The following is a 27,866-nucleotide window of genomic DNA, read 5'->3' as shown; positions in this document are numbered from 1 at the left end:
GCCGGCCTCCGTGGCGCAAGTGGTAGTGTTTCGGCCTTTCATCCACAGGTCCCGGGTTCAAATCCTGGTCAGGCATGGCATTTTCACACATGCTACAAATCATTCATCTCATACTCTGGAGCAATATGTAACTGTAGACCCGGAGGTTAAAAAAAGTTAATGTTAAAGTTAAATTTAAACAAAAGTTTAGTTAAAGAACAAAGATAATATAAAACTGATGAAATAATCACGGAGTTTGTTACAACTTCTTTGATAAGAGGCAACAAAGTCAATGAACAACGTTTACAGTTCTAAACATGATCTAACAATGAAATTAAAATAGAAAAAAAATAAGCGTGAAAACGTTATATTTCGGTTCAATTAGATTTGACAAAGAATACTTTCAAAAAATACCTAACTTTTTTTTCGAATATGTAATTTTATTCATTTTTTTTAGTGACTACGAGTCGCACTGCTAGATAAAGTACTTGATAGTACTAGGTAGTGTACAAAAAGTTGAAAATGTACTTGAAATAATAAAATTTAAAAGAAAATATACTACAGCCTGTTTTAATAGTAAATGCTCTTGTGTAAATAAAAGTACTGAAGTGAAACAATTTTTTTTAATTCCCATCACTTCTTTAAAAAAAATAAAATAAAAGTATTAGTTTTCAAGAGATTATACTTGTTTTATTAAATAAAAGGAATAAAACAGAAATAAATTCAATTAGCAAAATCAAATTTAACAATAAAAATCAAGGGATACACTTACGAAGTAATATGTGCAATATTACATCACGGATTTTCAATTCATTAAGGTCTTTATACTAGTTTTATTAAAAAAGGAAAAATATGGTATGATGTGAATGATATGACTATCAAAAAAAATTGGCCATGACATTCAATTTGTTTGTTCTAGAAAGGCAATAAATGCAAAGATAAAAATCAGTAATTCATTAAAAAAAATAATAATAAAAGAATAATGTAACAAAACGCAGTGATATCTAAAAATAATTGCAATGAAATTGTAAACTGTATGCTAAGAGTCTCACAGATATAATTTCTTCCTCTCAAAAAACAAAAACTTGTGCAATATAAATAAAACTGTTTTTAACAAAACGATACTGATATCACATAAGGTAAGATACTACACATTTCTGTTATCAAAATCTGTTATTAATTTAGAATTTTCTTTAAAAAAAATATACATTAAATATATCTAATAAAAAAAAAAACAATTTGTTACAAAATCTCTTACCGGCCCGATTTCATTTATATGTAATACATATCACATTTACAGAAATAATACAATTATTCGTTGTTTAATAAATGAAATCGGGCTGGTAAAAGTTTTGTAACAATTTTTTTTTTTTCTTATCATACAGAATGCTTAAACATTATTTATTATCTATTATTATTATCTACCATCTATTACATATATTTAACATGTAATTTTTTTTTAAATTCTAAATTAACAGATTTTAATAACAGAATATATAGTGTCTTACCTTTTTTTGATATCAGTATCATTCTGTTAAAAAAACAGTTTTATTTATAATACAGAAATTTTTGTTTTTTGAACGGAAGAAATTATATCTGTGAGACTCTTACCATACGATTTACAATTTCAGTGTAATTTTTTTTTGGATTATATTCTACTTCAGAATAAATATCAAATTTATGTTGTACATATATTTATTTTTGTGTAAATTCTTGTATATTATATAAAAGTACATAAATCTTTTTTTTAAAATATGATATAAAAAATTCCATAATTATCACAAATATCACTGTAAAATAAATTTTTACTTATTATATTAATTCTGTCTGAATGCATAAATTTCTACTCAACTTGAAAAGTATGTTGAAAATTACATCTATTATTCACATATAACTTAATACATGATAATAAAATAATTCGGTTGTTTTCGGTTTATTTATTGTTTAAAGAACTGCATCTGCAACAAGTTTGCTGAATTCTGATTTGTTGAAATTCTCATTTTTTTATTTTCTCCAAACAATAAAATGACTTATTGTATTTTTGTCATAGATGGAAATCAATAAATATCAATTTAACACAGCATTAACTAACTATAATTTAACCCACAACATTACAATATACAAGCAATGTATTGACTAACATGAAATTGTTTAAATACTAACTTTAAATTGTCTGTGGTCTGTGTATCATTAATACTACATGTATACTGATAATTTTCTTACATATATGGTTCCTAACAAGTATAAAAATATGCAGCAGTCCACTTGACAACATATTAAGAATCAGTAGCTACATTACAATACTGTTCAAAGAAAAGTGACTTTACACCACCATATCCCAAAATCTACAAACATCTTAATCAAGACCTGTTAACATTATACTTTACACTCCTTTTTTTGGTGAATATGATTTTAAACTGGTTAAATTTTTTTTTAATATAAGAATACTTCTGCTAAGGGGCAGATATATTATTTTCACTGTATGAAAACACAACAAAACATCCTTAATGCACAACAAATATGCAAATTGTAAAACAAATATTAATGCAAGAATCATCAGTCTTAAAAGAATTTGGCAATAATTTAATGCAGCACAAATTTTTTACGACAAAATTTTGGCCCTTTTGCATTATATAACAAAATCCTACGTACATGAATGAATTTATTGTATGTGAAAAACTGAATTAAAACAATAACTTACTTTTTAGGCTGTTCCAAAAACTGTTGCAACACACTTTCTTCGTCGCATTCTTCTCGTTTTCTCTTTCTGCCTATTTGATGATAAATATTAGACACAGGCTGGGGAAAATAATCGTAAAATTTGTTTAATGTAGTTCCCATTATGATATGAAATTCGCTAAAAGCATTAAATTTTTTAATCTGTATAACACTTTCACTTGAACACACGATCTGTATAATACGCTTCACTCTCCAAACAGCTTAATCAAGGTGTTCTCAATATCTTCTACATCTTTTATAAGTAAACCACTTACGGTACTTTAGTACAAGAAAATAAATTATCAACAGATAATTTTAAAAAGTTACTAACAACGTTCTAAAATAGTTAACCGATTAATCATCATCGTATATAAACATCGACAACATCCTGCGTAATTATAGATCGCAGCACTGAACACAGCTGTTATTTCGTAACATAACCTACATATCTTAACCTTTATCCTACAGGTGGAAAATGATTGGTATAAGTAGTTTTAGTTAGGCTTTACAGAAAAAAGTTCTTTTTACTTATAATTGAATGAAAATGAAGCTTCTTTCTTATGGGTGTTTTTACTGTACAAGATGTTCAAGAGTTTTTAATAATTGCACATTAAGTGTTCCTATTAAAACAATTAGTTCAACTAGCAATAAAAATTATTCTAGTCATCAGTTATTATATTTAAAAAAAGTTCATATAACTCATAATAAAAATATAAAAGGCTTAGAGCCATATAACTTCAATTACATTCGCACATCCTCTTTCCATTCTGTTATACAGGCTTACACTTCAGCATTTCAGACCCTTTCTGAAAGCAAAGCTGTAGCAGTTTCTCAGAAACTTCTTGTCAGTGTTCATGACAACTCGGGACTACCATGGTGGGCAACTATAGCTGTCAGCACAATATTACTTCGATTTAGTGTAACTTTCCCATTGGCTTTATATCAGGTTAGTTAAGCATTTAGTTATTTAAGAGAAGTGGATGTTTTATGAAGATGTGGAGACCTAAATAACTTAGAAGATATAAATTATAAATAACTTATGCTGTATAGATGTAGGCTATTTAAAAAGTAGAATACAGTAATTAAGAAATGCATTAAATATGCATTGGTGGTTACCGATTGAACAGTTAAGTTTTAACAATACAACTGTAATTAAATACCCAATAATTGAGATTAATTATTAATTAAAACTTATGACAGTGTTATTATAAGAAGCTCTACTAATATTTAGCAACTATTTGGGCATAATATGAAATATTAAATCGCAGACCATTTTAGTTTTTTCATAGAATATTCAGTATTATGTGAAACTGTGCCAGAATTTTCAAAACTAATATATTTTCACAAAATATTGATTCAGATAATTTGTTTTGAGTAACATCATATTTTTCATACACTACCAAATTCACACATATTCACTTGCTACATAGCATTTGACTACTGTATTATTTTAACATAACTGATGTCCTAACTATGTATTTAAGGTTTTATTTTACATCAGGATCCTATTATCAACTGTTTCATTACAGTACTTGCTGTTATTAGACAAAAATAAAAATTATAAATTAAGTAATTTATATTCAATAACTTTACACTTTATGTCAGGGTTATTACTAGAGCACATTACTACAATCTCTTGGCCGCTAAGTAGTTTTAATGTAAAACACTTGAAAATAGTAATGTGAAATTAGTCAGTAAATAAAGTGTTCACAAAGATCTAATGGGCCTAGGAGTAATGAAAGGAAAGAGTAAATTCAAAGCAGGAATGTTAGCAAGTGCACCTGCTTTTCTGTCTGGAGTCTTCCTGTGCTCAAAATCCAGTTATCTAAAACGTGATATTACCAGAAGTATAAGAGCTTAAAATATCTTGGGATAATGTAATTTTGTACCTCAAATTATTTACTTGATTTAAGACCAGTATGACTTCTGTTAAATGTTTCATGAGAAGTTAAACCTGTGCTAGCAAGAACTCTGTTTAAATTCATTTGATATTAGTAGCTAAAGAGACAGATGGTTAGAGTAGTGGAATTGGACCATTAGGATAAGAAGTGCTCATGATCTGAGGCAACTTTCCTTTGTTTGTAACACCTGTTAGACATACCAATATATTCAGGAATGAATATGTAGTGCTTAGGGTATAGGGGAAGTATTCCTTCTGTTAAAGTGAGTTGATTGTTATCTTTCAGGACCACTGAAAGAACTGCTTGATAAACTTAGGTTAAGTCCTGTTAAAGGTATGGTTACTTATTTCTGTGTTACTTTGGTCATTAGGATTTATTAAATGACACTGTATAAGGAATGGAATTGATCAGCAAAAAAAAATGACCAAATTGTAGCTATTTGGCATAATAGCTGTTGTGTGACAATTTAAAATTAAGAAAGAAGGTTTCAAACTGTGAGATGCATAAAGTCAAGTCAGTCAAAGCGAGAGCTTGCTTAACTGAGAAAAACTACATACATACACATGTGTGCGTGATATGTATTATGTACAAAGCTACTATACCATAATAGGTTAAATCCCTAAGGTAGTACTGTGGTAGTACTTCTGTATTTAAGGTAAGGAAGTACAGCTTTATCAAGTTAGTTACTTCAGCCATTAGGCTTATACTACCATTATACAACTAATTCCCTAGGAACCCTCTTACTAAATCACATGAAGGATACACTGGCTGTACAGGTCCTGGCATCCTTATCAAGATTCAACCTACAACCACCCAAATTGGGAGGAAAAGAACAATTATAAGATAAAAGACAAATTATGTAACTGTACTCAAAGGTTAGCTTAAGGCCGCATCCATACAACAGCCATGCATCTTACCTGCTGACTGTTAGGAAATCAGATTATTTTATCAAACGTGGGAGAATGTTATCAGTGAAAAATTATTTTTCACATATTTAAATATCGCAACAAATTTTTTTTTCTCCAGAAATTGTCATCCTAAAACAAACAGTGTTGAAGAAGTATCCCATGGAATGAAACTGTTTATATAGATCCCTCTTCTTCTTTTCCGTTTAGCCTCCAAAACCACCATAAGGTATTGCTTCAAAGGATGAATAAGGATATTTTAGAATGTAAATGAGGTATGGTTTTGTACAGTCCCAGATTGACCATTCCTGAGAAGTGTGGTTAATTGAAACCCAAACCACCGAAGAACACCAGTATCCACAATCTACTATTCATATCCATATAAAAGCAACTGCCTTTACTAGGATTTGAACCTTAGAACTCTCAACTTCAAAATCAGCTGATTTGCGATGACAAGTTAACCACGACCAGCCCAGTGGGCTCATCCAGACCTTTACTAAAGATTTACTACACACTTATCACCAAAAATAGTGTGAAATAGATATAATCAGATTATACATTGTGTTAACATGACATAATTCAAAAGGTGTAATTATTTTCAAATAATTTGTTTCAGCATTACATTTTAGCAAAAATTGAGAACTTGAAATTAGAATTGCCAGCTATTGTTAAAGAAATACAAAATGAAATTGTAAGAGCAACAAAAATATACAACTGGTCACCTCGCACAACAACAATAGTATATCAGAGATCAGTAAGTGTAATTTTGAAAAATAATTAATATCTATGACCACACCTGAATAGCAGGATTAATATAAACTTATCAATTTGTTCTGTGTAATTGGTTCTGTTAAATGAGGTGGTTGGATGCATCAATTTTGCTTAATACGTAATACTGGGACAGTGATTGTACAATCATGAAATTTGGTGGTGATTGATGTATTTAGAACTAATGACCCATAGAATCAATATGGTGTAAATATTTTTATGAAAATCAAAACTTGAGGTAGTTCTCCATTATTTTGTGGGTTAGTGTCTCAAGATTGGGGAAAACAAATTCATGGAAACTTTGAATGCTATAAGTAGTAATGTAAGTATTTTTTTTTAAATCTCCTCCTCCCCCTCCCAAAAATAGGCACTTCTTTAATGGACCCAAGGGAGGATGAGGAAATATTTTTATTTTTACATGATTGATCATTATTTGACTGTTTTTATTAGAGTTTGAACTCTTGAGGTTAGAGACTACTATTCTGATCCAGGTGCAATTTGTTAGAAATTTCACTGGGCCAGTTTAACCTCTATTAGTAGTAGTAATATAAAAAATATTCCTAAGATTTCCCTCATCTGCTACACTTTTTTTCCCCAAGCCAATGTAAAAATCTGTGTTTGAAAATGGTTGTTTATCTCATATAGCTGTGAATGAAATTAAAAGTTATATATAATGAAATATACCTTCATAAATTAAGATAAAAAAAGTTTACATTTTTAGATTTAGTTGCTTGATAATTTTTTATAATCAGCACTTTCTTCTGGTTTCTGTACTGACACTTGTTTGTTTAATACACTCTCTACCTTTGAAAGAATAATACACATTCTTTCAGCATCATAAATCAAATCTATTCTTCACTTTCTTGTCATATATATATAATTATTATAAGAGCTATAAAAAAAAATACAATTGTTTATCATTTTTGTTACTATAATTTGTGATATACAAATGTAATGTCTGAAAAAAATCTGTATCTTCCCACTTCAGGTGAATTACATTTTTGAAAACATTGACGGAGAAAATAGAATTGAATACAATTGGGAAAGATTTTCACTCAACATTACCATTTTTTAAAATGAATTTTTGTTAGTGTAACTAAACATAACCAAATAACCTTATATTCAAATATATAAGGTTGTTTGACTGATTTTTTTTTATTGTTATAAAAGTAGTAACTTTTATATATTTTTTCAACTATTTTAAAAAATTTAAAGGTGTACATTAGATTTCACACTCAAGTAAATTAAATAATTTATATCTAACCTCCTGATGAAATAACATTGAGTGAAAGAATATTAGCACTTAGTTGTGTATAGTGCGTACGATGAAAATACACATTATTTTTTAGTTTGCTTGCATGAGGCACACCGTCACTGTGCAGGGCATTATATTACTATTTTCTTGTAACATTAGGCTTATTCAGACCAAGTATTCTGCAATACAGTGTGTTTAACTATTTTCATAAATAGCACAAAATTCTTTCCGCAATTAAAATCTATTATAATTTTTTTTAATTGCAAACTTTAATTTCTTTAAAAATATTTTGGGTACTTATAAATATTTCTTACTGGTGCCATATACAGTACAAAAACAAATACTTTGTACTTTTTTTAATAGATTATTATTACATTACACTCCCTCCATCAAGTGTCATAAAATGAATGACCACTTTATATGAATAAAGGTTATCAAAATATTTCATTTGAATTATATTTATATGCACGTGTATTGGGTATTAATATTGTTGATGATTTTTATACAAATAACACATTCATTAAATAATAGGTATACACCTACAAATTATAATAATTTATTAGTAGCTTAGTCATTTTATAAGTATTCATAGAATAGCTGTCATTTTTGTATTCCATTGTTTAATAATGTTTCCTTTTCATTTGCAATAAATGATTTAATTCAACTCTTGGCATGTCCCAATACGTTAATCTTCTGTATATGTGAATGAATTCATATGTTTTTTTCATATTCTGTTTGTGGATTTTTTGCAATGGCAGAATTTTAAATCCATAATTAAGAATAAACTGCTCCATAGTCAGCTCATGAAATAGTTATAATTTATATAATTCTACGAAGAAAGCTGAAAAGTTAGGAAAATTAGATCACAAACATTTAATACACATTCAAAAATGTGAAGTAAGAACTGCTGCAGCTTGTGGGATTTCAAGATCACAAGTTCAAAAACTTCAAAAAGAAAAGGAGGATTGTCTTAAATCTGAATTGGAGTCGTGCTCATTCAGCACACCAAAAAAGTATAAACAATGCCCAAAATCAGTGAGTGGATTAGACAGTTTTGATCAAGGTGTTGTAAGAAGAACAGTTGAGTTTCACCAAAAACATAATGAATATTAAACAGATTACGTGAAGAACTTCAAAAGAGTTTTCAATTAAAAGGTTCTACAACTACACTAACAGCTATCCTAAAGTAATTAGGGTTTAATTGGTGTAAAACATTCTAATAGGAGTCTTTTGAAATTGATTCAGAAAGAAGACATCTGGTGGAAGAGGATAGAATATTTTTAAGAAATGACCACTTGCAGAAAAGAAAATTCTTTGATTGTTTATTTGGACAAATTGTTTATTATTAACATTGCCTCAGGCCCAGGATAAGTTGTTTTTTGGTTACCAGTTAGAAAATAGAAAGAATTCTATACACATAGGAACCTGAACCAGTACATACAAATACTATGTAGACAATTATTTAGACAGGTTCATTCAACCCCAGTAGTCCATTGGATTCAGTAGTCACCTTTACCAAAATCCACAGAATATCTCCAGGGAAATTTGTCAAGAAAGGACCGGATAGTGAGAAAGGAATGCTTTACTCACAGAGGGTCTGCAAAATATCCCCATCCAGAGCCCTTACAGGCTGTGGGCATTATTCTCTGTGCCAATGATTTCTTAATATTTCTGGTATCTCTACACAGGATGGGAACAGTCAATCACTGATAAATGATTTACTAATAAAATAAAAAAATTCATAATTTATTTAAAAAATCACAACAGCTGTTTCAGTACACAGTACCTTCCTCAGGTGTTACGAACAGAATACCTAATGATATTTTCTTTTCTTTTATGATCTTTATATTAACTATTTAATAAAGTAATATTAACTAGTTGATAAGAGAAAAATTATTGTATAAAATTAATAGTAAAATTAAGATAATATTACATAGAAAAATTGACTGTACTATTTAGTTTTGTAGTTTACTAATTATATATTTATTTAGCTTAAAAAACCATTAATAAAAAAAAAAAAAATGTGTACAAATTATGTAGAGGTTTTCAGTTCTCCTACAACTTGATAGATCTGTTAAGGAAATACCTCGGGAATTAGCCTCTTGAACATAATAAAAGTATGTTAAATTGTCTATGGTCAAAGCCATGAGTTATTATACATTTCCTGGAATCACATAATTTAAATACCAGCAAGTGTAGTTTTCTTTTGAATAATATTGTATGATAATATTAATTAGGAGTTTAAATTAATCATAGAAGATAACGACATTATGTTTTATTAACATGCCACTTATTTCTAATATTGAATTTCTCCTTTTTAATTTTTCACATACTAATAAAAAAGCCATTTTAAAATAATTTTATTCACTAATGTATTGTGCTTTGCGTACTCTCTTTTCTATAAACAAGGAAGCTTTAACCTTGTAAATCCGTTTTTGAATGAAATACATAATAAGTCAAAATGTCCATCTTTCATCAGCTTTATCTTTTTATTTATAACATTTTTTATTATTTTCAGATATCAAACCTCATAACTGATTGACGTTATTTTTTCCACTGAATCTTTATATTAATCTACCTTACTTCTGATGTGTACATTTATCTACCCCATGGTTTTTCAGCTTATTTTGCAAATTTAAATATTTTATAAATATTATAATTAATTTTTAATATTATTCTATTATGATTGTAGTTAAAGAAACAGTGGAGATTACTGATAGAAAGAGACAACTGTCACCCTGCTAAAGCTGGTATAGTTATTCTATTTCAATTACCAATGTGGATATTGCTGTCTATGTCTATTCGCAACTTGGTTTTTATGCGTCGTGTTCAAGATGAAGGTTGAGTATACTATTCTTATTTGATTTGTGTAAAAATTGCAATATGAATTACATTAATTTTGTTTTTGTCTGTGCAGTAATGTAGAATTTTATACCTGGTCATTGGTATTTAAATACTAAAAAGTGATCATACAGTAATAAATTAAAAATTTTATGATTTATCATTCTCCAGAGTAGAAGATAAATTATAAAATAAGTAACTGATTGTAGAACTATGTTTTAAAAATTAATTATTTGCTGGAATTAGATTTCTCTTTATTTATAATTTATCCAGATTGTATCCATTGATGTTGAACAGTTTATATTAGACATATTTTTGGACTCCATAATTACGAAGGTATAAATATGGTTAACCTGCAAATAATGCAGTGTTATTGATATCTCAATGATTTAAAACATCATAAGTTTTCATATTAGTGGTACAGTAAATGGATGAACGGGAATGGTATTGGTTTATCACACATTCTGTCCTTATTTACAACAGATGAATTCAGTTTGATGCATCCATGTATTATTATTATTTTAGTGATTCATCTCTGTACAGTAAGTGCAGATGTAATTTTTCTAAGAATATATAATTCTCATTAAACTGTAGTAGATGAAAAATATCCGGCTGAACAGAATTAATTTATTAGTGAGAAAAGAATGATGATTTTCAGCAACACGTCTTATTAGTTTAATCCATTTTGTTATATTTTTTCTCTCTTTATCTTAATGCAATCTTAATTACTCAAGTTCTTATCTGTAATTAAATTTTGTAGCTTGCTCAATAACTTATTAATAGAGAAATTATTCATTAAAAAAAATAAATCATTATTGGAAATTACAACTGTTATTGCAGTTAACGTCCCACTAGTTGCTGTAATCAGCATTCATACTGACAATGTACCACTTGCAGATGTAATTTACAAGTAAGTCACTTTTTTCACATACTTTTAGATAAAGGGATTAATTTTTCCTAACTGGTGAGTCGTTTAGAAAGGTGGAACAGTATAACAAGTGTAATAAAAACACTGTGCATTGTGCAGGTGTTATGAAATAAGAACAATCAGGTACATAAATAATCAGTATCCATTACTATTAGCTACAAAATAGTTATTATCTCTATATATTAATAGATGTACTTGAAAAAGTTGCAGCTGCGTGTAATTGACAACAATAACATGCCAGACTATTAATTTGAGAAGCTATGTTACATTCTATTCTCACAGTCTTGAAAAATTTTTTTGAACAAGGAAATATTGTAATTACCAGGAATATTTATATTATGTTATATAGGAAATTCAAGTGACCAAAAGGAAGCTGAACTATTAAGGTAATAATGTGCACTGTGTTTTAATTTTTATAATTAAATTTTCTCATAAATATTTTATATTTTTTTATAATTGATTCCCGAGTATTTGTGTTCTTTTTGTTATGATTTCCTTTTTTTCATTACAATTAAAGCTGCAGAAAAAATATTTGATCAACTGAAGAGTGAAGGATTCCTATGGATAAAGGATATGACAGTTCCTGATGACACTATGATCATATCAACAGCACTATGTTTAGTTAGCTTAGCTATCATTGAGGTAAGTTAAAAAAAAGTAACTGATACTTATTTGTCTCACAAAAGCTCTTTACTGAAGGCAGTTTAGGAATTAAATTTATTCAACAAATTAATGGCTTACTAGCCCATTCTATTAAGAACAGATATGACCAGTTAATTATGCATTGTATATAACCTTCAAAAATAACTGTAGTTATTATGCATATAACGGCATAGTGTATGCATATAACGGCATACACTGTGCTCTTGATTTTAACATGTCATAAAAATGCTTTTTTGTAACAAGTTGAGAAAGTGGATTTGCTCTAATGTTTACTTGATAATTTTTAAATATAAATCAACAGCACTAGTGTTATTTTTTTATGATAGCTAAAAATGGACATGTTTTAAAATATGTTATAGGTCCACCAAGAAAATTTTATTTGAAATATACACATCTTTAAAATCATTTACCATTTAGAAAAATACAAAACAGCTGAACATCTTCATGTTTAAACCAATCTTTTTTTTTAAATATATTTGTGAGCTAACTCGCTGAATATTTTGTAAATAAAAAACTAATTTTTTGTTTATTGTGAACTTAAGTATCATTTTTTCCTACGCCAGAGTAGGTATTTCTGCCATTTTTGGATCTGAAAATGATAGTTGAGTATGCACTTATTATGATTTTTGCATTGAGTTAGTTTTTGGTAAAGAAGATCTGATAACTGAAATTAAAAAAAGGTTTGGATCAAGCATCAGTTAAATTATTTGTCAATTAGAAAAATTTCTAAATTTAATATGTAGCCATTTAGAGTTGGTCAGTTTTATTCAGTCTACTGAAAATTAAACAAACTTATGTGTGCTGATTAAGTAGAAGTAAGGTTATATATTGTGCGTAACCATAATATCTACAACTTATTATATCCAGTGACAGAATCATTACTTAAATTATCTTTATTTTTACCTATCAATCTAACAAATCAAAAGAACATTGCTACTCCTTAAAATGCATTTGATGAATATATGCATTGATTTTGTAGTTTATTAGCCATTATAACAGTGCTAGTTTATAAGTAAAGATTATTATATCATTCTATTCGAGTCATTGGTAGTCAAATTATATTCTGTAATTAGCTTAGTAACCACAGGTTATAAAAATAGGTCATTTATTTATATCACATGCTTATTTGTTTTCTGCTGATTAGACATTTTTTAACTGTCCTGCGATTCATCAGGATATTGCATAGACATTCACTGTTATTGTCAGAATTTACCGTAGTAACATATTTTTCATTTGCTCTAATTTAGAAACATTCAACGATGGCTAAATTACCTTAGAAAATTTCATTCTTTCAAAAAATAAAAAAAACTATTGATTTTTTTTCTTTATTACTCATTTAACCCCTTTACAACAATTTTATGTTTATATATTTTGTTTTATATGTCAGCTGATATTTTTTGGTTCTAAAATACTCTTTATAATATTAGTACATTTTCCTTCTCATAAAAATTTAAATAATTTTTGAGATTGCTAGAATTCTGTTAAACTTAAGTAAACAAATTAAATGCTTTGCAAAGTAGGAAAAAAAATTACTGACAAAGAATGAAATGGAATATTCACTGTTTATTGGGCAGCTTTTTTAAATACAAATTCCTAGTTTACACAATTTTGACTAATCCTGAGCAGATTTCTAGTTCAGTGCTAAACAATTCTATTTATTATTTAACTTTGATTGTAACTGAATACATAACTTCATTATAACTGCTTCAAACAGAAGTAGATTTAAATTTGTAGAGTGAAAATTAATGTAGAACTGCAAGTATATGCAATTATAATTTTTACAGAAATGCATCATGCAAAAAAAATACCCTTCATGTAAATAATAAAGATGACAGATATGTATTTCTAAAATTCAAGAAACGACAAAGGACAAAATTACCAGTCAAATGATTTTCTATCTAATTTAGTAGCATCTTTGCTTAACAGCTGTTCTGTAATGCTGCACCGTGGAATCTCAAACCCAATTCAGCGTACTTTTTGAACTATTTTCATATCCATGTAGCCTGCTGTACTTACATCTTTGAGGTTCAGTCATGTTTACTGTTTATAAATTGCAGTTATCTAAATTTGCTTAAGGCCAATTCTTCAAAAATAATCAGGCTAAATGTGACTTAAAAAGATTAATTTTATTTGAATGAAAAAGTTCAGTTGCTTCTTGGCATCTGCCAAAAATATTTAACCAAAACTGATCATTAAAATTTTTATATTTCAGGTGAACAGATTGAGCTACACCACTGAAAATCCAACCAAATTAAGAAGAACATTAACTGTTTTCTTTCGGTTATTTGCTGTCATTACATTTCCTTTAGGTCTAATAGTTCCAAGTGTAAGTAAATGAATATTAAGGGTAAATAACTATTTAATTTGTAAACATATATACTTTTTTAAATTAAAAATGACTTTTTCTAAGTATGTGGAACTGTGCTTCCAGAATCTTTTTAGAATTATTTTTTCATTATTGAAGTTATATAACATCTCTGAAAAGATCTTTTGAAAGTACAGATTCATACATTTAATTAAAAAAATTTTTTTTTTACATTTCGTTTGTGCTTGATGCGCAAAGTTATAAAAATATAATCGGACTACCTTACTAATTAATTAATTACTAATTAGAAAGTCAAAACATTACTAATTAATTTAGTCAAAACTGTATTGTCTTAGTTGAGTCTAGTGGCAATTGAGAATGGTTAAGGAGTAGGAAGGCATTACATTTTAAGTACCGTTGTTTAGAGAAGTAATAAGTAGCAAATTATGAAAAAGACCTGCTGAATAATGAAAGTATGCATATGATTTGTGTTCAAAATGTGTGGGACTTGCAAGTCCCACAAATGAGTGGGACTTGCAAGTGAGTTAGTGTTCTCTCTTTTTCTCATTTTCTATACATTTATATATCTGAAGAAATATTTTAAGTATAGAATTTTTTTCAATATCTGTATCCAGACTAAAAACTTCTTAAAGAAATGTGGTGCATTGAGCAAGTAACTACACACCTATAATGATTATATGTTGAGGGATTGTATTCTGTATACTGCTAGTAATGTTTTACGCAAAGGTTTGTAAATTCTGCACTGTGTGCAGTTTGCTTTTGCAAGCCAGACAGGCTGGTGAACTTGAGTCAAGGTGTGTTTGACTCTTTGTTGTTCATTGTCTTTGAATGATTGAGACTCTGTCTTTTCATCTGCATTCAGAATGGTGTTAACTTTAGAACAGAAAATATTTCTTGTTGAATGCATCTTCTGTAAGCATGGTGAGGACACAAAGATGATGAAAGACCAGTTTTTCATTAGATTTCCAGGTACACCAGTACTTAATCAACATAGTGTGCTAATTGAGAAATTTAGGGAGATGGGATTGTAAAACTAAGAAAAGCAGTATATCATCAGTATTCTATGAAGAAAGACTGCAAGATATTATCACCTGCTGTACAATGTAATCCCAGCAAGTCCATGTGAAAGTTGAAAGAAAAACATCGGTGTTGCCTTGCAACCATATGCAAGGCAGTTATAAGAAGCTCATACCATATAAAGTTAAAGCAGTTCAAAAATATTGGCCAGAGACTGAGAAAGCAAATTCAACAGTTTCTAGCAGACAGTTCTGATAATATGTTGGACTATGTTTACTACACTGTTGAGGCATGGTTTCATATATCAGGATAATCTCCTGTTTAAGCTAACTATTATAAACAGTTGATAAATTGTTTAAATACAGTTTACATTTTCCATATACAATTTCTTTTAGATATAAATCAAAATTGTAAAAGAAGACTAAGAAGAATGAGTCGAGCAGGTAATTGAGGATCTAATGATAATGGTTTTTTATGTGCTCTCAAAAGGAAAATTTCCCGGTTTAATTATACATCTTTCTATCCACTGTTTTATACATCCAAATTTAAACAACTAAAAAACAAATCTATGGAAACAAGATCCAAACTATTTGTGATAGCTACTTTGTTCATTCATTAGTATGTTTGTAGGTAATCTTACATAGACAATAATCACTCCCAAACACTTGTTTCAAAAAGTAATAAGTATCTAATGCCAGGGAGTAAGAAGTAAAGTAGTTTCCCATGGCCTTCTTCACTCAACTGAATATTCTCTTGCATATAACAGCATGTGGAGACTACCAAAACACTGGTGAAATGCAGACAATTGTGCCACAAATGTTTTACATTGTCACCATCATAAGAAAGACTAAGAATGACAGTGAAAAAAAAAATCTTTTTTACACAGTGTGTGTGTGTCAGTAGAGGAAATAATCTCCCATCAGTTTTTTGCTTACAGCTAATAAACTGTTAGTGAGAAAAATTTTTCTTTTAAAGAATATTTAATTAACAGTTAATATTTAATTAACTCTGCAAATTTTTATTTGTATTTTATTGCATAAATTACTAAAAAAATTGTTGCTAGAAAAAACTAATTCTCTTTTGCATCACCAAAGTAAGCATAAACAGAATGGAAGCTTGAGTATATGAACATTCAAGTATCAAGCTAATTATTTTCAATTTTTTGATAATAAACTTAATCTTATCTTGTATGTATTTTTTTATGGTATCATAACATTAACATAACAATACTTTGGATCATATAAATAATAATACTAGTCATAAATAAATTACCCGTTTTAAAATTAACATCTCAATATATTTTCTAGATTGAACTCTAAGCATACAAGCTCGTCATACTATCTGTGATAATTACTTTTTTTAAACACTGTATTTATAGTAATTAATGTAAAAAAAATATGGTTTGTTTCCAGTGTTTAAGTTTTTACTGGTTAACTTCAGCTACAGTTGGTCTGTGGCAAAACTTAATTCTTCTATCTCCTAGAATAAAACTACTTTTTGGAATACCAAAAACACCATCTACTCAGGCTAACCCATATAGACATCTACTGAAACAAATTAAAAATCGACTTCCTGGAACTTCAAAAACAAGATAATACTTGCAGCAGTAGTTTGTTATAATTTATAGCATCCATTAATTTATTGTTTCATTAATGTTTATAATAAAACTGTATTAAAATGTCTAATAAAACTATATTAAATGTTTTATGTTATAAAAATATATTAATATTTAACTTATTCACACATTTAATTTTTTACGTAATAAAAACCTAATAAAGCTGTATAGCTATGTTAGTTAAATATGTGTAAATGTACTGATGCTCTAATATTAAACATGTTCAATATTCTTCAGGTGCTCAATACAAAAGCCAAATACATATGTTCATTAAAAATAAATTATATCAGCAATTGTAAAATTTAAAGCACCACAGGCTTCCTAAGAATGTGAGGTATGAAGTCATTTCTCATTGTTTCTTCATTGGACCAAAAGTATTGTTGCCACTTCAGCATGATGTCAAATCCACTAAAATGCAGGTGTTCAAACCTACAAAACTTTCACTTTTTTCATTCTGTAATACAAGGAATGATTGTCTAGTAAACATTACTAAGCCTGCTGTCTTATACGTGCTTTTCAGGTGTTAAAGAAAGAATAAGGTCCATAGTACAAATAATGAAAATTAGTAGATCTTTCTTAAGAAGTAATGTATTTTATAAACTGCGTATGATATAATAAACGAAGATAATTTGAGCATATTCCACAATTAAATAGTGAAAATAGTCTTTTAATAAAACCATAAAAATACTTCACACAAGAAAAATGACTAGCTGAACAGACAAAAAATGTTCAGTGATGAAGCAGAAATAGAGCTGTCCAAACTAAAAACATTTTATTAACTGATCACCTACCAATAAACAATGAAATGTTTATATCACCTTCAGTAAAATTAATAAAAAATTTCAGCAGAAATTTAAGTAACCAAAATGTAAGTCAGTTACTTATAAACAACATTAAAACTAATATATTATAGCATAATCTACAAACAGATGGTCCAGACTATATTAAATACATATACGTGCAGTTTCAATCCACTGAATGAATGCAGTTAAATCTAAATTTTTTTAGAACTGTTTGCATTTAGTTCCAAATTAAAGAAATTTGACAGGAGTATTGATTAAATAAGGGTCTGACTTATTTGGTTACAGACAATCTAAAAAACTTATAATTACTATTAAATTACTTTCCAGTATGTAGAAAACTCAGTAGTTAAAATTCTGCAAAATATTTCCTACAGAAATTACTAAATGATTCTATGTTTATCTGCTGTTCTAGAATTTTTTTATTTCACTGCATCCTGATTAATAAACAGAAAAGAGTGACTACAATTAAATTTTAAAAAATTCACAGGAGAAACTTGTTTACGCTATGGTGTTCAGATGCTCACAGGAAATCAAACACTGTAGAATCCTTGCAGATTCAATGAATCCTGTTGCATCACTAGGAAATCTAATTAATGTATGGTTCACATTGAACAAAGTAAACGCTGGGTGAATTTTTCCTAATGTGATTTTTTTTGGCTGGCTGTCTTTATGATTAATTCTCCATGTATCTTATAGCCTTAACCTAGAGCTGGTCACATTATGAGAAAAGGAATTTCGGTATCATAGGCATTTGTGCCAAGGTAAAATTGATTGGTTGTATTGTATTCTGAAAGTCTGCAGATATATAGTGCAGTTTTCTTGATTCAGGGTCTATAGGTAAACCCACCGGGTTGGTCTAGTGGTTAACGTGTCTTCCCAAATCAGCTGATTTGGAAGTCAAGAGTTACAGCGTTCAAGTCCTAGTAAAGCCAGTTATTTTTACATGGATTTGAATAGTAGAACGTGGATACCGGTGTTCTTTGGTGGTTGGGTTTCAATTATCCACACATCTCAGGAATGGTCGAACTGAGAATGTACAAGACTACACTTCATTTACACTCATACATATCATCCTCATTCATCCTCTGAAGAATTATTTAAACGGTAGTTACCGGAGGCTAAACAGGGAAAAGAAAAGAAAAGAAAAAAAGGGTCTTTAGGTAGAAATAGCATCCAATTATAGAATGAACTGAACCATTAAGAGATTCATATCACCTTATCAATGTCTTGTCCACTGTTCAGAGAAAACCATAAAAACATGGGATGTTGAGAAAGTCATTCACAGTTTTCTTCCATTGTAGGACATTCTGCAGCATACTTTTTTAAACAGTTTAGATAAACATTTAAATTTCTTAGAAATTATTATTCTAATACCACTAATTGTTGCTTTACTAATTATATCCAATCCAGCACAGAACTATATTAATTTAATGATAAAAAAGGGGAAATTTTTTATTGGTCAGAACTAGAGCAAAACATTACCAGTTGATGTTTATAAGAACTTTTTCATTATTTTTATCAAATGAATACACAAATATAGTAATGTTGTGAAATACAGTAGAAAACTCTTCTTGTTATTCATTATATCAGCTTTTATACAACCTTAGGTGGCACTGATTAACTGTAATGAATGTATGTAATCAGTACATTCAAATGTATGAAATTAATGAAACTAGTATGAAATCTACAACAGCTGAATATCATCATCCAAAATCACTAAATTCTGAGTTAACCCATAAAGAACAAAAACAAAAAGTAAGTGCCATCTTAAGAAATGTGAACAGATAACTTTCAATAACAGTGTAATTAATGAAGTGACTACATTAGAAAAACAAACAGGAAATATCCATAAGAGATCTCTCTCAAAGAGTTATTTTAGAGAAAGTTATAATTTAAGTAGCATAAGTATCACAATGAAGTTTGAAGCCGACTAGTAAGCCAGTGGATCTGCTCTAGCTGATATTCTATAATTCTTTTAGTATAATTAGTGGTTCCATCATTTTTTGTTGTACTATATATTTTCATGCCGATTTATTGTTCCTTGGGGAACAATTATTGTATGTAGTTAATAGTAAATGTATGTATACACTACTTTTAAAAATAAGTAATATTAACAATTAAAAGATTCATAATACACCATACGTTAATTAAAATTACTCAGTTATTATTACTTTATCACAGATAAATTTTATAATAGAATTCTACGGTAAATTTTTTACAGTTGCCTCTTTAAGAAGTCTTCTCATTTTTATTACTTCCTTGTATAAAGGAAAGGAATTTTGTGATTGCAAAAAACTTTGGTTTTCAGATCTCAACAGAAATATCCATTTTGACTAGTTTTGGTGTGACGTCTGTACATACGTATGTACGTGTCTCACATTACTAAAAAACGATTAGCTGTAGGATGTTGAAATTTTGGATTTAGGACTGCACAACATCTAGTTGTGCATCTCTCCTTCTGATTGCAATCGATTGGACCAAAAGTGTCCAAAAAAGCCTAAAATAAAACAAATTGGATATTGGGCTTTTTTTTTAACTGCAGTAATAATAAGCCCTCATTGAATGCTTTTCAATGATATGTTATAAGAGGTACTTATTTTTATTGGTTCCAGAGTTATGGCCAAATAAATCTTACACGGGGAAGGCACATCGGTTCGAATCAAAGTTCAACTTTTTCTTAAATTTAAATATATTGATTTATTAATATTATTAACCTCCGATTGTAAAAAAAAATACAATAAACAATAATAATAAAAAATATAAGAAAAAGTTATTAATGAGAAGAGCTGCCTCCTTTTATGTACTTTTCATTTTAAAAAAAAATGTGTATATGTAATTTAATATATGTACAAGGAAGTCAAGCAGTGTTCACATCAGATTTTTTTTTAATTTGATATTAGGTCAATCTATTGATGAATCGCAATAAATTTAATTAACTGAACTTATAATTAGGCTTTGGAGAAATAAAACACCATCAATTTTACAAAATAGAAATTAATGAAACCAATATGAAATCTACAACAGCTGAGTACAATCATCCAATGTCGCTAAATTCTGAGTTTACTATCATTTTAATTCTTGCTGTCATCTTCCAAAGAAATTTTAAAGTATACTCCTGCTCAATGTATTCATTCATCTTCTTCATTCTTCACTTTTTCACAATAAGGCTTAGACAATGCGTCTATTTCAATTAATCAATCTTTTTCATGTTTGTGTAATATATTGTTAATTTCAAAAATGAGATTGCTGCTGCCAACATAATCTTTTACTTCAGACCATACCATCTTGATGGGGTTCAAGTCTGGGTGGTACGAGAGTAATTGTAAGACTTCATATCTAGTTTTCTTTCATCTGCTTTCTGATCATCAAACAAATACAATTTGTATTTTTCCTCTGTTTTCCCTAAATCTTAGTGCTTTCTCAAGTTTATTGTTGTTTTATGTTTTTCTTATTTAAAACATAACTACTTTAATATTTTTTTAAATAGGTTTCATTTTCTGAGAGTTTTATTGACTCTTTCAAAAAAATAACTTTCAATTTTTTAACAGTTAATAAATATCTATAGCCCGCCAGGCTGGTCTAGTGGTTAACTCATTGTAAATCAGTTGGCTGCCTTCGAATTCGAAGGTTATGAAGTTTAAATCATAGTAAAAGTTAGTTACTTTATATGGATTTGAATACTAGACAGTGGATGATACCAGTGTACTTAAGTAGTTGGGGTTGAATTAATATCACAGCTCAGGAATGGATGGACTGAATCTGTACAAGACTATACTCATACATATTATCCTCATCTCATTGGCTCATGGGAGGGGGTTGCTTATTGTTCACTAGTTGAACAGATTGTAACAGATACATTATGATTTATGTCGTTCTCACTATGCCCATACTGAAATCACACACCCTTTTTCTTGTCAATGACTATAAAAGTAAGTGGATTCTGGTTTGTGAAAAGTGATAGGAAAAGATGTTTTTACAATGGTTGATATACACCATAACTATCAAGTAGCAAGTATCAAATTCCATGGCAATATCTATAAAAGAGATTAAGAAACAGATACCAAATTCACTACAGAAAAATTGATATGGTTCTATCATATGATTACCATGTGCAATGTGTTTATGTTGAAATTTCTAGATTGAAAATATGGAAACCTAAGTTATAAGCAAACTTAGATGAAATAAAATATTCTTAAATTTAATTTATATGAGCAAGTGAAGCAAATGACAACCTACATAATCCAGTTGAAAGTTACTGCAAAGCCATTTAAAAAGAAATTGTTAATGAGAATATATTTATTTTAAATATAAGGATTGTTCAAAAATTGAAAGAGAGAATTCAATAGAAGTTAGCCATAGCGACATCGCATGGGCAACGGAAGTAGGCTGTAGCGCTGAGGAATCTTGTGTTAACAGTTTAGATGTAAGGATTACGCACATGATGGAACATCCTATGGCCGTGAAACTACCCAAGTTTGGTGGAAGTACATCTTGGGCTGTCTTCAAATGGCAATTCGTGACAGTATACATTCATAATGGTTGGACATCACCGGAGAAGATCATGTTCCTGATCACTGGACTTCAGGGTCAGGCAATGGAATTTCTTCAGGGTGTACTATCTACAGCCGGCTATGATGATGTCATCGCAGCACTAGAAGGTCGCTATGTACAGCACAGCTTGGCGGCACTGCTTGGGTGAGTCCAGAAGACCAACAAGACACTGCAGGACATTGCCTTCGTTATCGAGCAGCTATCTCAACAAACATTAGCAAGGAAGGAACCCTTCCTTGCTGGTGTCCAGCAGGGAAGTTCAACTCGGCCGTTTATTAGTTTTGAATACAAGAAAGGTTCCCATCTGGACGGTAAACCTCAGAACAACTGAACAAACTGTGTTAAGAGGTACCATTCTAGGAAAGTGCTAACCTGTACTCTGTGTAACTCCTAGGAATTCAGAGGAGAAATGGCCGAAGAAGAAGGGATGAATAGATGAACATTTACAGATGTTAATATCGGCTGCAAGCACTGCATTACATGTTGAAGACCAGAAGACAAATATGGCAGTTTATGGTCGAATATCAAGTTCTTGCAACAGAACATTCTTATGGCCGTACAAATAAACTGCATGGTTAGATGTGCAACTGCGGTATAGCACCCATGTCTTCAAGGCATGCGGTCAGGCAGATAGGGCCATGCATCTCATTGTGGGCAACCTGCCGAACTGTGGGGGCCCCAGCAGCAGAAGGGAAGGCTCTTGATTGGAGCTGTCTATGCTGCGGTTCTTTACAAGGTGGAAATACAGGCATCTGCTACGAAATACTGTAAGTATAGAGTGATTCTTGAGTTGCTACACCGGAGATGCTGTCTGTGGGTGGCATCTGCTTATAGAACTACATTCAGAGAGGCGCTTGAGGTCATTATAGGTATTTGGTCGGTGGATCTTGTGGTTGCATTATGGGCCAGAATGCGCGAATCTGGGTGGCTTGACCTCTGTGGATAGGAATATGGCGAAGGCGGTGATTGAGGAGGACATGACAGAAGAAGTGGGAACAGAGACGATGGGCCAAGGAAGACAACTGGAAGATGTTCGAATCTTCAGACCAATGGGGGGGACCTTGAACAGAATCAGTGACATGGTCTACAGAATTCACCACAGTTCATGAACAAAGAAGATCGTGATTCATCTGGATCACTTGACATACCTTATCAGGGAGCTGTTTGGGACGCAGTTGTTCGACGAGAAGGGTTACTGAACCGGAATAGGAATTTATGAGAAAATAAGTGTGTGGAGAATGAAATTATTACACTTCAACAGTAAGGTATCAGGCAGGTACTGGTTCTACAGATAAGGGGATACAAATACTGACAGAACCAGCAGGAACAAGGGTAGTGTGAGTAGTTCAGTGTAGTCGAAATAATAGTAGTTCTGCGAGGCCGTGTTCAATGCAATTGTGTGATGCTGTTATCTCAATAAGCATTTGGTAACGAGTGAAGAGTACGCCAAAAGCATTCCAGTGTAGACAGTGGTTGAATGCAGGAAGTTGCTTGGTGAGTTATTAGTAAAGAGTAGTGAAAGTGACAGTATTAAATTCAAAAAGTGTAAGGTAGTTCTATTGTAAAGAGTAGAAGTAATAATATTTGCAGAAAACTGAATTACATAAACTTTAGATTTTTCTAATGTTATCTTGTTCTAAATGCAATATTAGGGATTAATATTAGCCATCATTAAAATGTTTTCTGTAAATTAGACCATATTCTGGTTTCTATAATTTAACTGTTTTTAAAGAAATCTTGTCATTTGAATTACTATTTTGTAAGTTATATATTCACAATTATTATTATTATTATTGTTTTTGTTATTACTATTACCATTATTTATTTTATTTTCTATGTTTTTAAAGTAATAAATTGCGTCTATAGGAAATTTTTAGTTTTTTATCTCTCAATATCTGGTCGAGCCGCAAACATTCGACAACAATATCTAATATTATTTTCTACATTAGATAAAGCAATTTAATACGATAAAAAATAAAGTAGATCAGATATTTTTCTATTCCTACAGAAAGTTTCTCCCTCTTAACAGTTCATGTAACTTTTAATTAAATTAATTTCATCTAACCTTTTAGTTATATTATGATTCTAAATCTATCAGCATTGCACTTGTTTCTGGCTGATTAATGATAAATGCTTTATTATAAACTGCAACAATTCAGTTATTTTTTTTATCAATAGCATCAGTAAATTTACATGTTAGCATAATAAATACTACTTAATTTATTGTAATATATTTTTAAAAAAACTCAGATCCATAGTCATATATATATAATTGCCAAATGGGCTGGTCTAGTGGTTAACTTGTTGCAAATTAGTTGTTTAACAGCTAATTTTCTAAGATGAAGGTTCTGAAGTTCAAATCGCACCAACAGTTAGTTGCTCTTATACAGATTTGAATACTAGACAATGGATACCGGTGTACTTGGTGGGTGAGGTTCAAATAACTGCATGTCTCAGAAATGGTCAGCCTGAGTCTGTAGAAGACCACACCTCATTTAAGTGTCATATATCATGCTCATCTCACTGGGCCATGGGGAGTTACTTTGTTGTTCATAGTTTAACAGATTGCAATGTAAACATTTGGAAAAATATAGATATGTATGAACAGGAGCAAAAACTGTACATCATGTATATTTCTACAGATTTTCTTCAAACAACTGCTCCAAATTTTATGGGTTTTATATAATTTTTATAATGCAACCTGAACATGTAAATGCTGAACAACAATTTTACGTATGTTTATACTTTGAGTTAAGCAATAACCATTTTCAAACAAAAAGAAATTCACCATCAAGACTAATAATAAAGAACCCAGACACAATACAAGAAAATCAGATACAAATCTGGTAATCACTTAATTTATTTAACTTTTACACAAGGCGAAGGTATGAAGAAACAGAAGTACTGTGAGCAACTTATAGACACAGTTCAGTTTTCCATTTCAAGAAGTACAAGTATAATAGTGATTATATTATATATTAAAATAATTAAAAAGGATTGCTTCCTTCATTTTAATAAATGTATAAAAGGTTATAAAACCTATCTACTTTAAGATAAATGAAATTTATGTACATGAATTACACAATAATTCTTTTAAAAAAAGAAATAGGGAATTAACAAGAACATATTTAATTCATGGAAAAGAAAAAGACTGTACAACAGAAAAATTGAAGAAAAAACTATGATGACCAAAATCTCTAGTCAATTAAAACATTTGCAAATCTTCTAGACACAAGTTTTTTTTATACAGAAACATCAACAACTAACAATGTTTCTAAACCATAATGATTATGACAAAAGTACCATGGCCATTTTACAGCTAAAATTACATTTGATTAATGCCTCCATATTTTATTTTATTCTTAAATTTCTTTGGTTTTATTCCATAGGCTTTTAATCTTGTATTAGATATATCATTATAAAATGTTTCTAAATTGCTTTTCCTTTTATTGCTATTTTTATTTAACTGATTTCCTTTGAATTTAGATTGCCCTGATTTATTTGCATTATCAATAATTCTACGATTTTCATTACTATAATTCTTTTTTGTTATGTTTTCTTTAAGTATTGTTTTCTTTTGTTTTTTCTTTTTAGAAACACTGATTTCTTTATTTCCACTATTAGATTCTTTTGTATTAAATTTCTCAGAATTATTTCCCCCTTCTACATAATTAAAACTGCTACTATTAGATTTTCCAACTTCCTCATTTTCTTTTGAGTATTTAAATTTCTTTTTCTTATGTTCATGTTTTGTTACATTAACACCCGTTTCATCTTCATTTAAATTGTCTTCCTCATTTTCATGCTCTCTTTTATTCTGTTTTTTAATTCTGCCATTAACAATTTCATCTAAATTCCTATCATTTTTACTGGAATTGCCATTTAACTTATCTTCATTATCAACCTTTTTGTTTTTATTTTTCTTCTTCTTTTTCTTTGGTGATGCTTTATCTCCATCTTCATTAATATCAATTTGATCACTGTAACAATTTCAATTTCTAAATTAAATAATACAGTAGAATAAAAAATGAATAAAACCAACTTACCAGCAGTTAAAAGATATTCACACTCTCCAGATCTTTCGATTCTTAAACCATCGTCAGGAGAATTAAAACATTACATATAAAAGTCAAGACTAAAATTAAAAAAAAACATTCAACTGTACAGCTATTTTCAGTATAATATATAATAGTAATATTATGTACATAATAAATAATAACATATTGAAGTGATGCCATTCCAGCATACGTAAACTGCGCTGAAATTGTAACGAAACAACAAAAAACTGTTAGAATCGACCTAACCTAACCCGACCATGTCAACCAAACTGAGAACTGGGTTTGTCTTTTCTTTGATAAGTTTGGATTGGATTGGACTGTACTTGACTGGACAGTACAAGGCTGGAATGGAATGGACTGAACCGGACTGGAATGTTATGAATGGCTAGTTTTCGTTTGGACTGGACTGTCCTTGACTCAGCCTGAATTGACTCACCTGAACCAAACTGTCCTTACTTTAACTGAATCTACCCATAAACCACCAGATTCGGACTGGACTGGTCTCGTTTCGACGGACTGGATTGCATTAGAGTTGATTCGCTAAACTGAACTGAGTTTGACAGAACTGGACAAGATTGGGCTGAACTTGATTAGAACTGACTTAACCTAACTCAACCCTGCCTGAACCAAACTAGACTTGAGTATAGAGAACTGGGTTTGTCTTTACTGGACTACACTGGAATGAACTGGACTGGTTTGGTTTAAACTGAAGTTATCTGTACAGGACTGGAATGACTGGTTTGTTTTTGTTTAGACTGGACTCACCTTAACTGGACACGCCTGAACTGAATGGAATAGACTCGAATTGACTTGACTGATATGAGCTGGACTGTAATGGACTGAACTGTGCGTGTACTGGACTGGAGTGAAGTGGACTTTTTTTTTTTGTTTTATGTTGGAAGTGGAAAAATTTGCCGCAACCAAACGCCCAGTAACCCGTACATACTGGGTGTGTGGGGTTCACCGCCTACTGCAGTGGGACCCACTAAAAAACCACTCCCTCACGCAATGTGATACTGGAATGGCTGCACTGAAATTGTAACGAAACAACAAAAAAACAAAAATCGACCTAACCTAACCCAAACCCTGTCTGAACCAAATTGAGAACTGGGTTTGTCTTTTCTTGGATAATTTTGATTGGATTGGACTGGACTGTACTTGACTGGACAGTACAAGGCTGGAATGGATTGGTTTGGTTTGGACTGAACTGGTATGGAATGAATGGGACTGGAATGGAATGACTGGCTAGTTTTCGTTTGGACTGGACTGTCCTTGAACTGATCTTATTTGAGCTGGAATGGAATGGATTGGGCTACTACCGATTAGCAATTTTTTTTAAATTCTGGTGGTGTAAATGAAAAGTTTTCATTTATAAAAAATGAAAACTTCATTTTCACAGTCATTATTTGTTTTATATGTACATCAAGTACACAGTCTTGGTAAGTTTTCTGAATAATGTTAGTTCATTACCATTACAATGATGTAATAGCGAATTACTATTATTATTGTATAAATTTAGCACTGAATTATGCTCCTTT

General features: G+C 29.9%; 3 protein-coding genes across 3 annotated transcripts in view; 1 reads left to right on the top strand and 2 right to left on the bottom strand.

The window, feature by feature from the left end:
• The window catches only part of gcl (germ cell-less), a 60,090-nt gene extending 57,032 nt beyond the window's left edge, over window positions 1–3,058 (bottom strand). Inside the window, exon 1 of the mRNA XM_075360842.1 lies at window positions 2,681–3,058. Coding sequence (XP_075216957.1) covers window positions 2,681–2,820 — 140 coding nt within the window. The 5' untranslated portion in view covers window positions 2,821–3,058. The remainder of the gene's footprint in view (window positions 1–2,680) is intronic.
• A 71-nt stretch (window positions 3,059–3,129) lies between these two features.
• Window positions 3,130–17,038, top strand: LOC142322129 (cytochrome c oxidase assembly protein COX18, mitochondrial). The gene is made up of 6 exons (XM_075360843.1): window positions 3,130–3,643; window positions 6,120–6,257; window positions 10,219–10,366; window positions 11,813–11,937; window positions 14,171–14,284; window positions 16,714–17,038. The coding sequence occupies exons 1-6, from the start codon at window positions 3,236–3,238 to the stop codon at window positions 16,894–16,896; spliced, it is 1,116 nt and encodes a 371-aa protein (XP_075216958.1). The 5' UTR covers window positions 3,130–3,235; the 3' UTR covers window positions 16,897–17,038.
• An 8,074-nt stretch (window positions 17,039–25,112) lies between these two features.
• LOC142322126 (protein KRI1 homolog) overlaps window positions 25,113–27,866 on the bottom strand; it is a 43,441-nt gene continuing 40,687 nt past the window's right edge. The window contains exon 12 of the mRNA XM_075360840.1: window positions 25,113–26,250. Within this exon, the coding sequence (XP_075216955.1) occupies window positions 25,596–26,250 (655 nt within the window). The 3' untranslated portion in view covers window positions 25,113–25,595. The remainder of the gene's footprint in view (window positions 26,251–27,866) is intronic.

Source organism: Lycorma delicatula, chromosome 3, assembly GCF_047948215.1.
Source record: "Lycorma delicatula isolate Av1 chromosome 3, ASM4794821v1, whole genome shotgun sequence".
NCBI classification, from domain to species: domain Eukaryota; kingdom Metazoa; phylum Arthropoda; class Insecta; order Hemiptera; family Fulgoridae; genus Lycorma; species Lycorma delicatula.
This window is presented reverse-complemented; position numbering and strand designations above follow the sequence as displayed.

What these genes read in the sequence shown, in the direction of transcription:
- LOC142322129 (XM_075360843.1), top strand. Translation starts at nt 3,236, where the DNA reads ATGAAAATGAAGCTTCTTTCTTATGGGTGTTTTTACTGTACAAGATGT. An exon ending in TTAGCTTAGCTATCATTGAG is followed by an intron (nt 11,938 to 14,170) that starts GTAAGTTAAAAA and finishes TTTATATTTCAG; the next exon opens with GTGAACAGATTGAGCTACAC. An exon ending in TAGGTCTAATAGTTCCAAGT is followed by an intron (nt 14,285 to 16,713) that starts GTAAGTAAATGA and finishes GTTTGTTTCCAG; the next exon opens with TGTTTAAGTTTTTACTGGTT.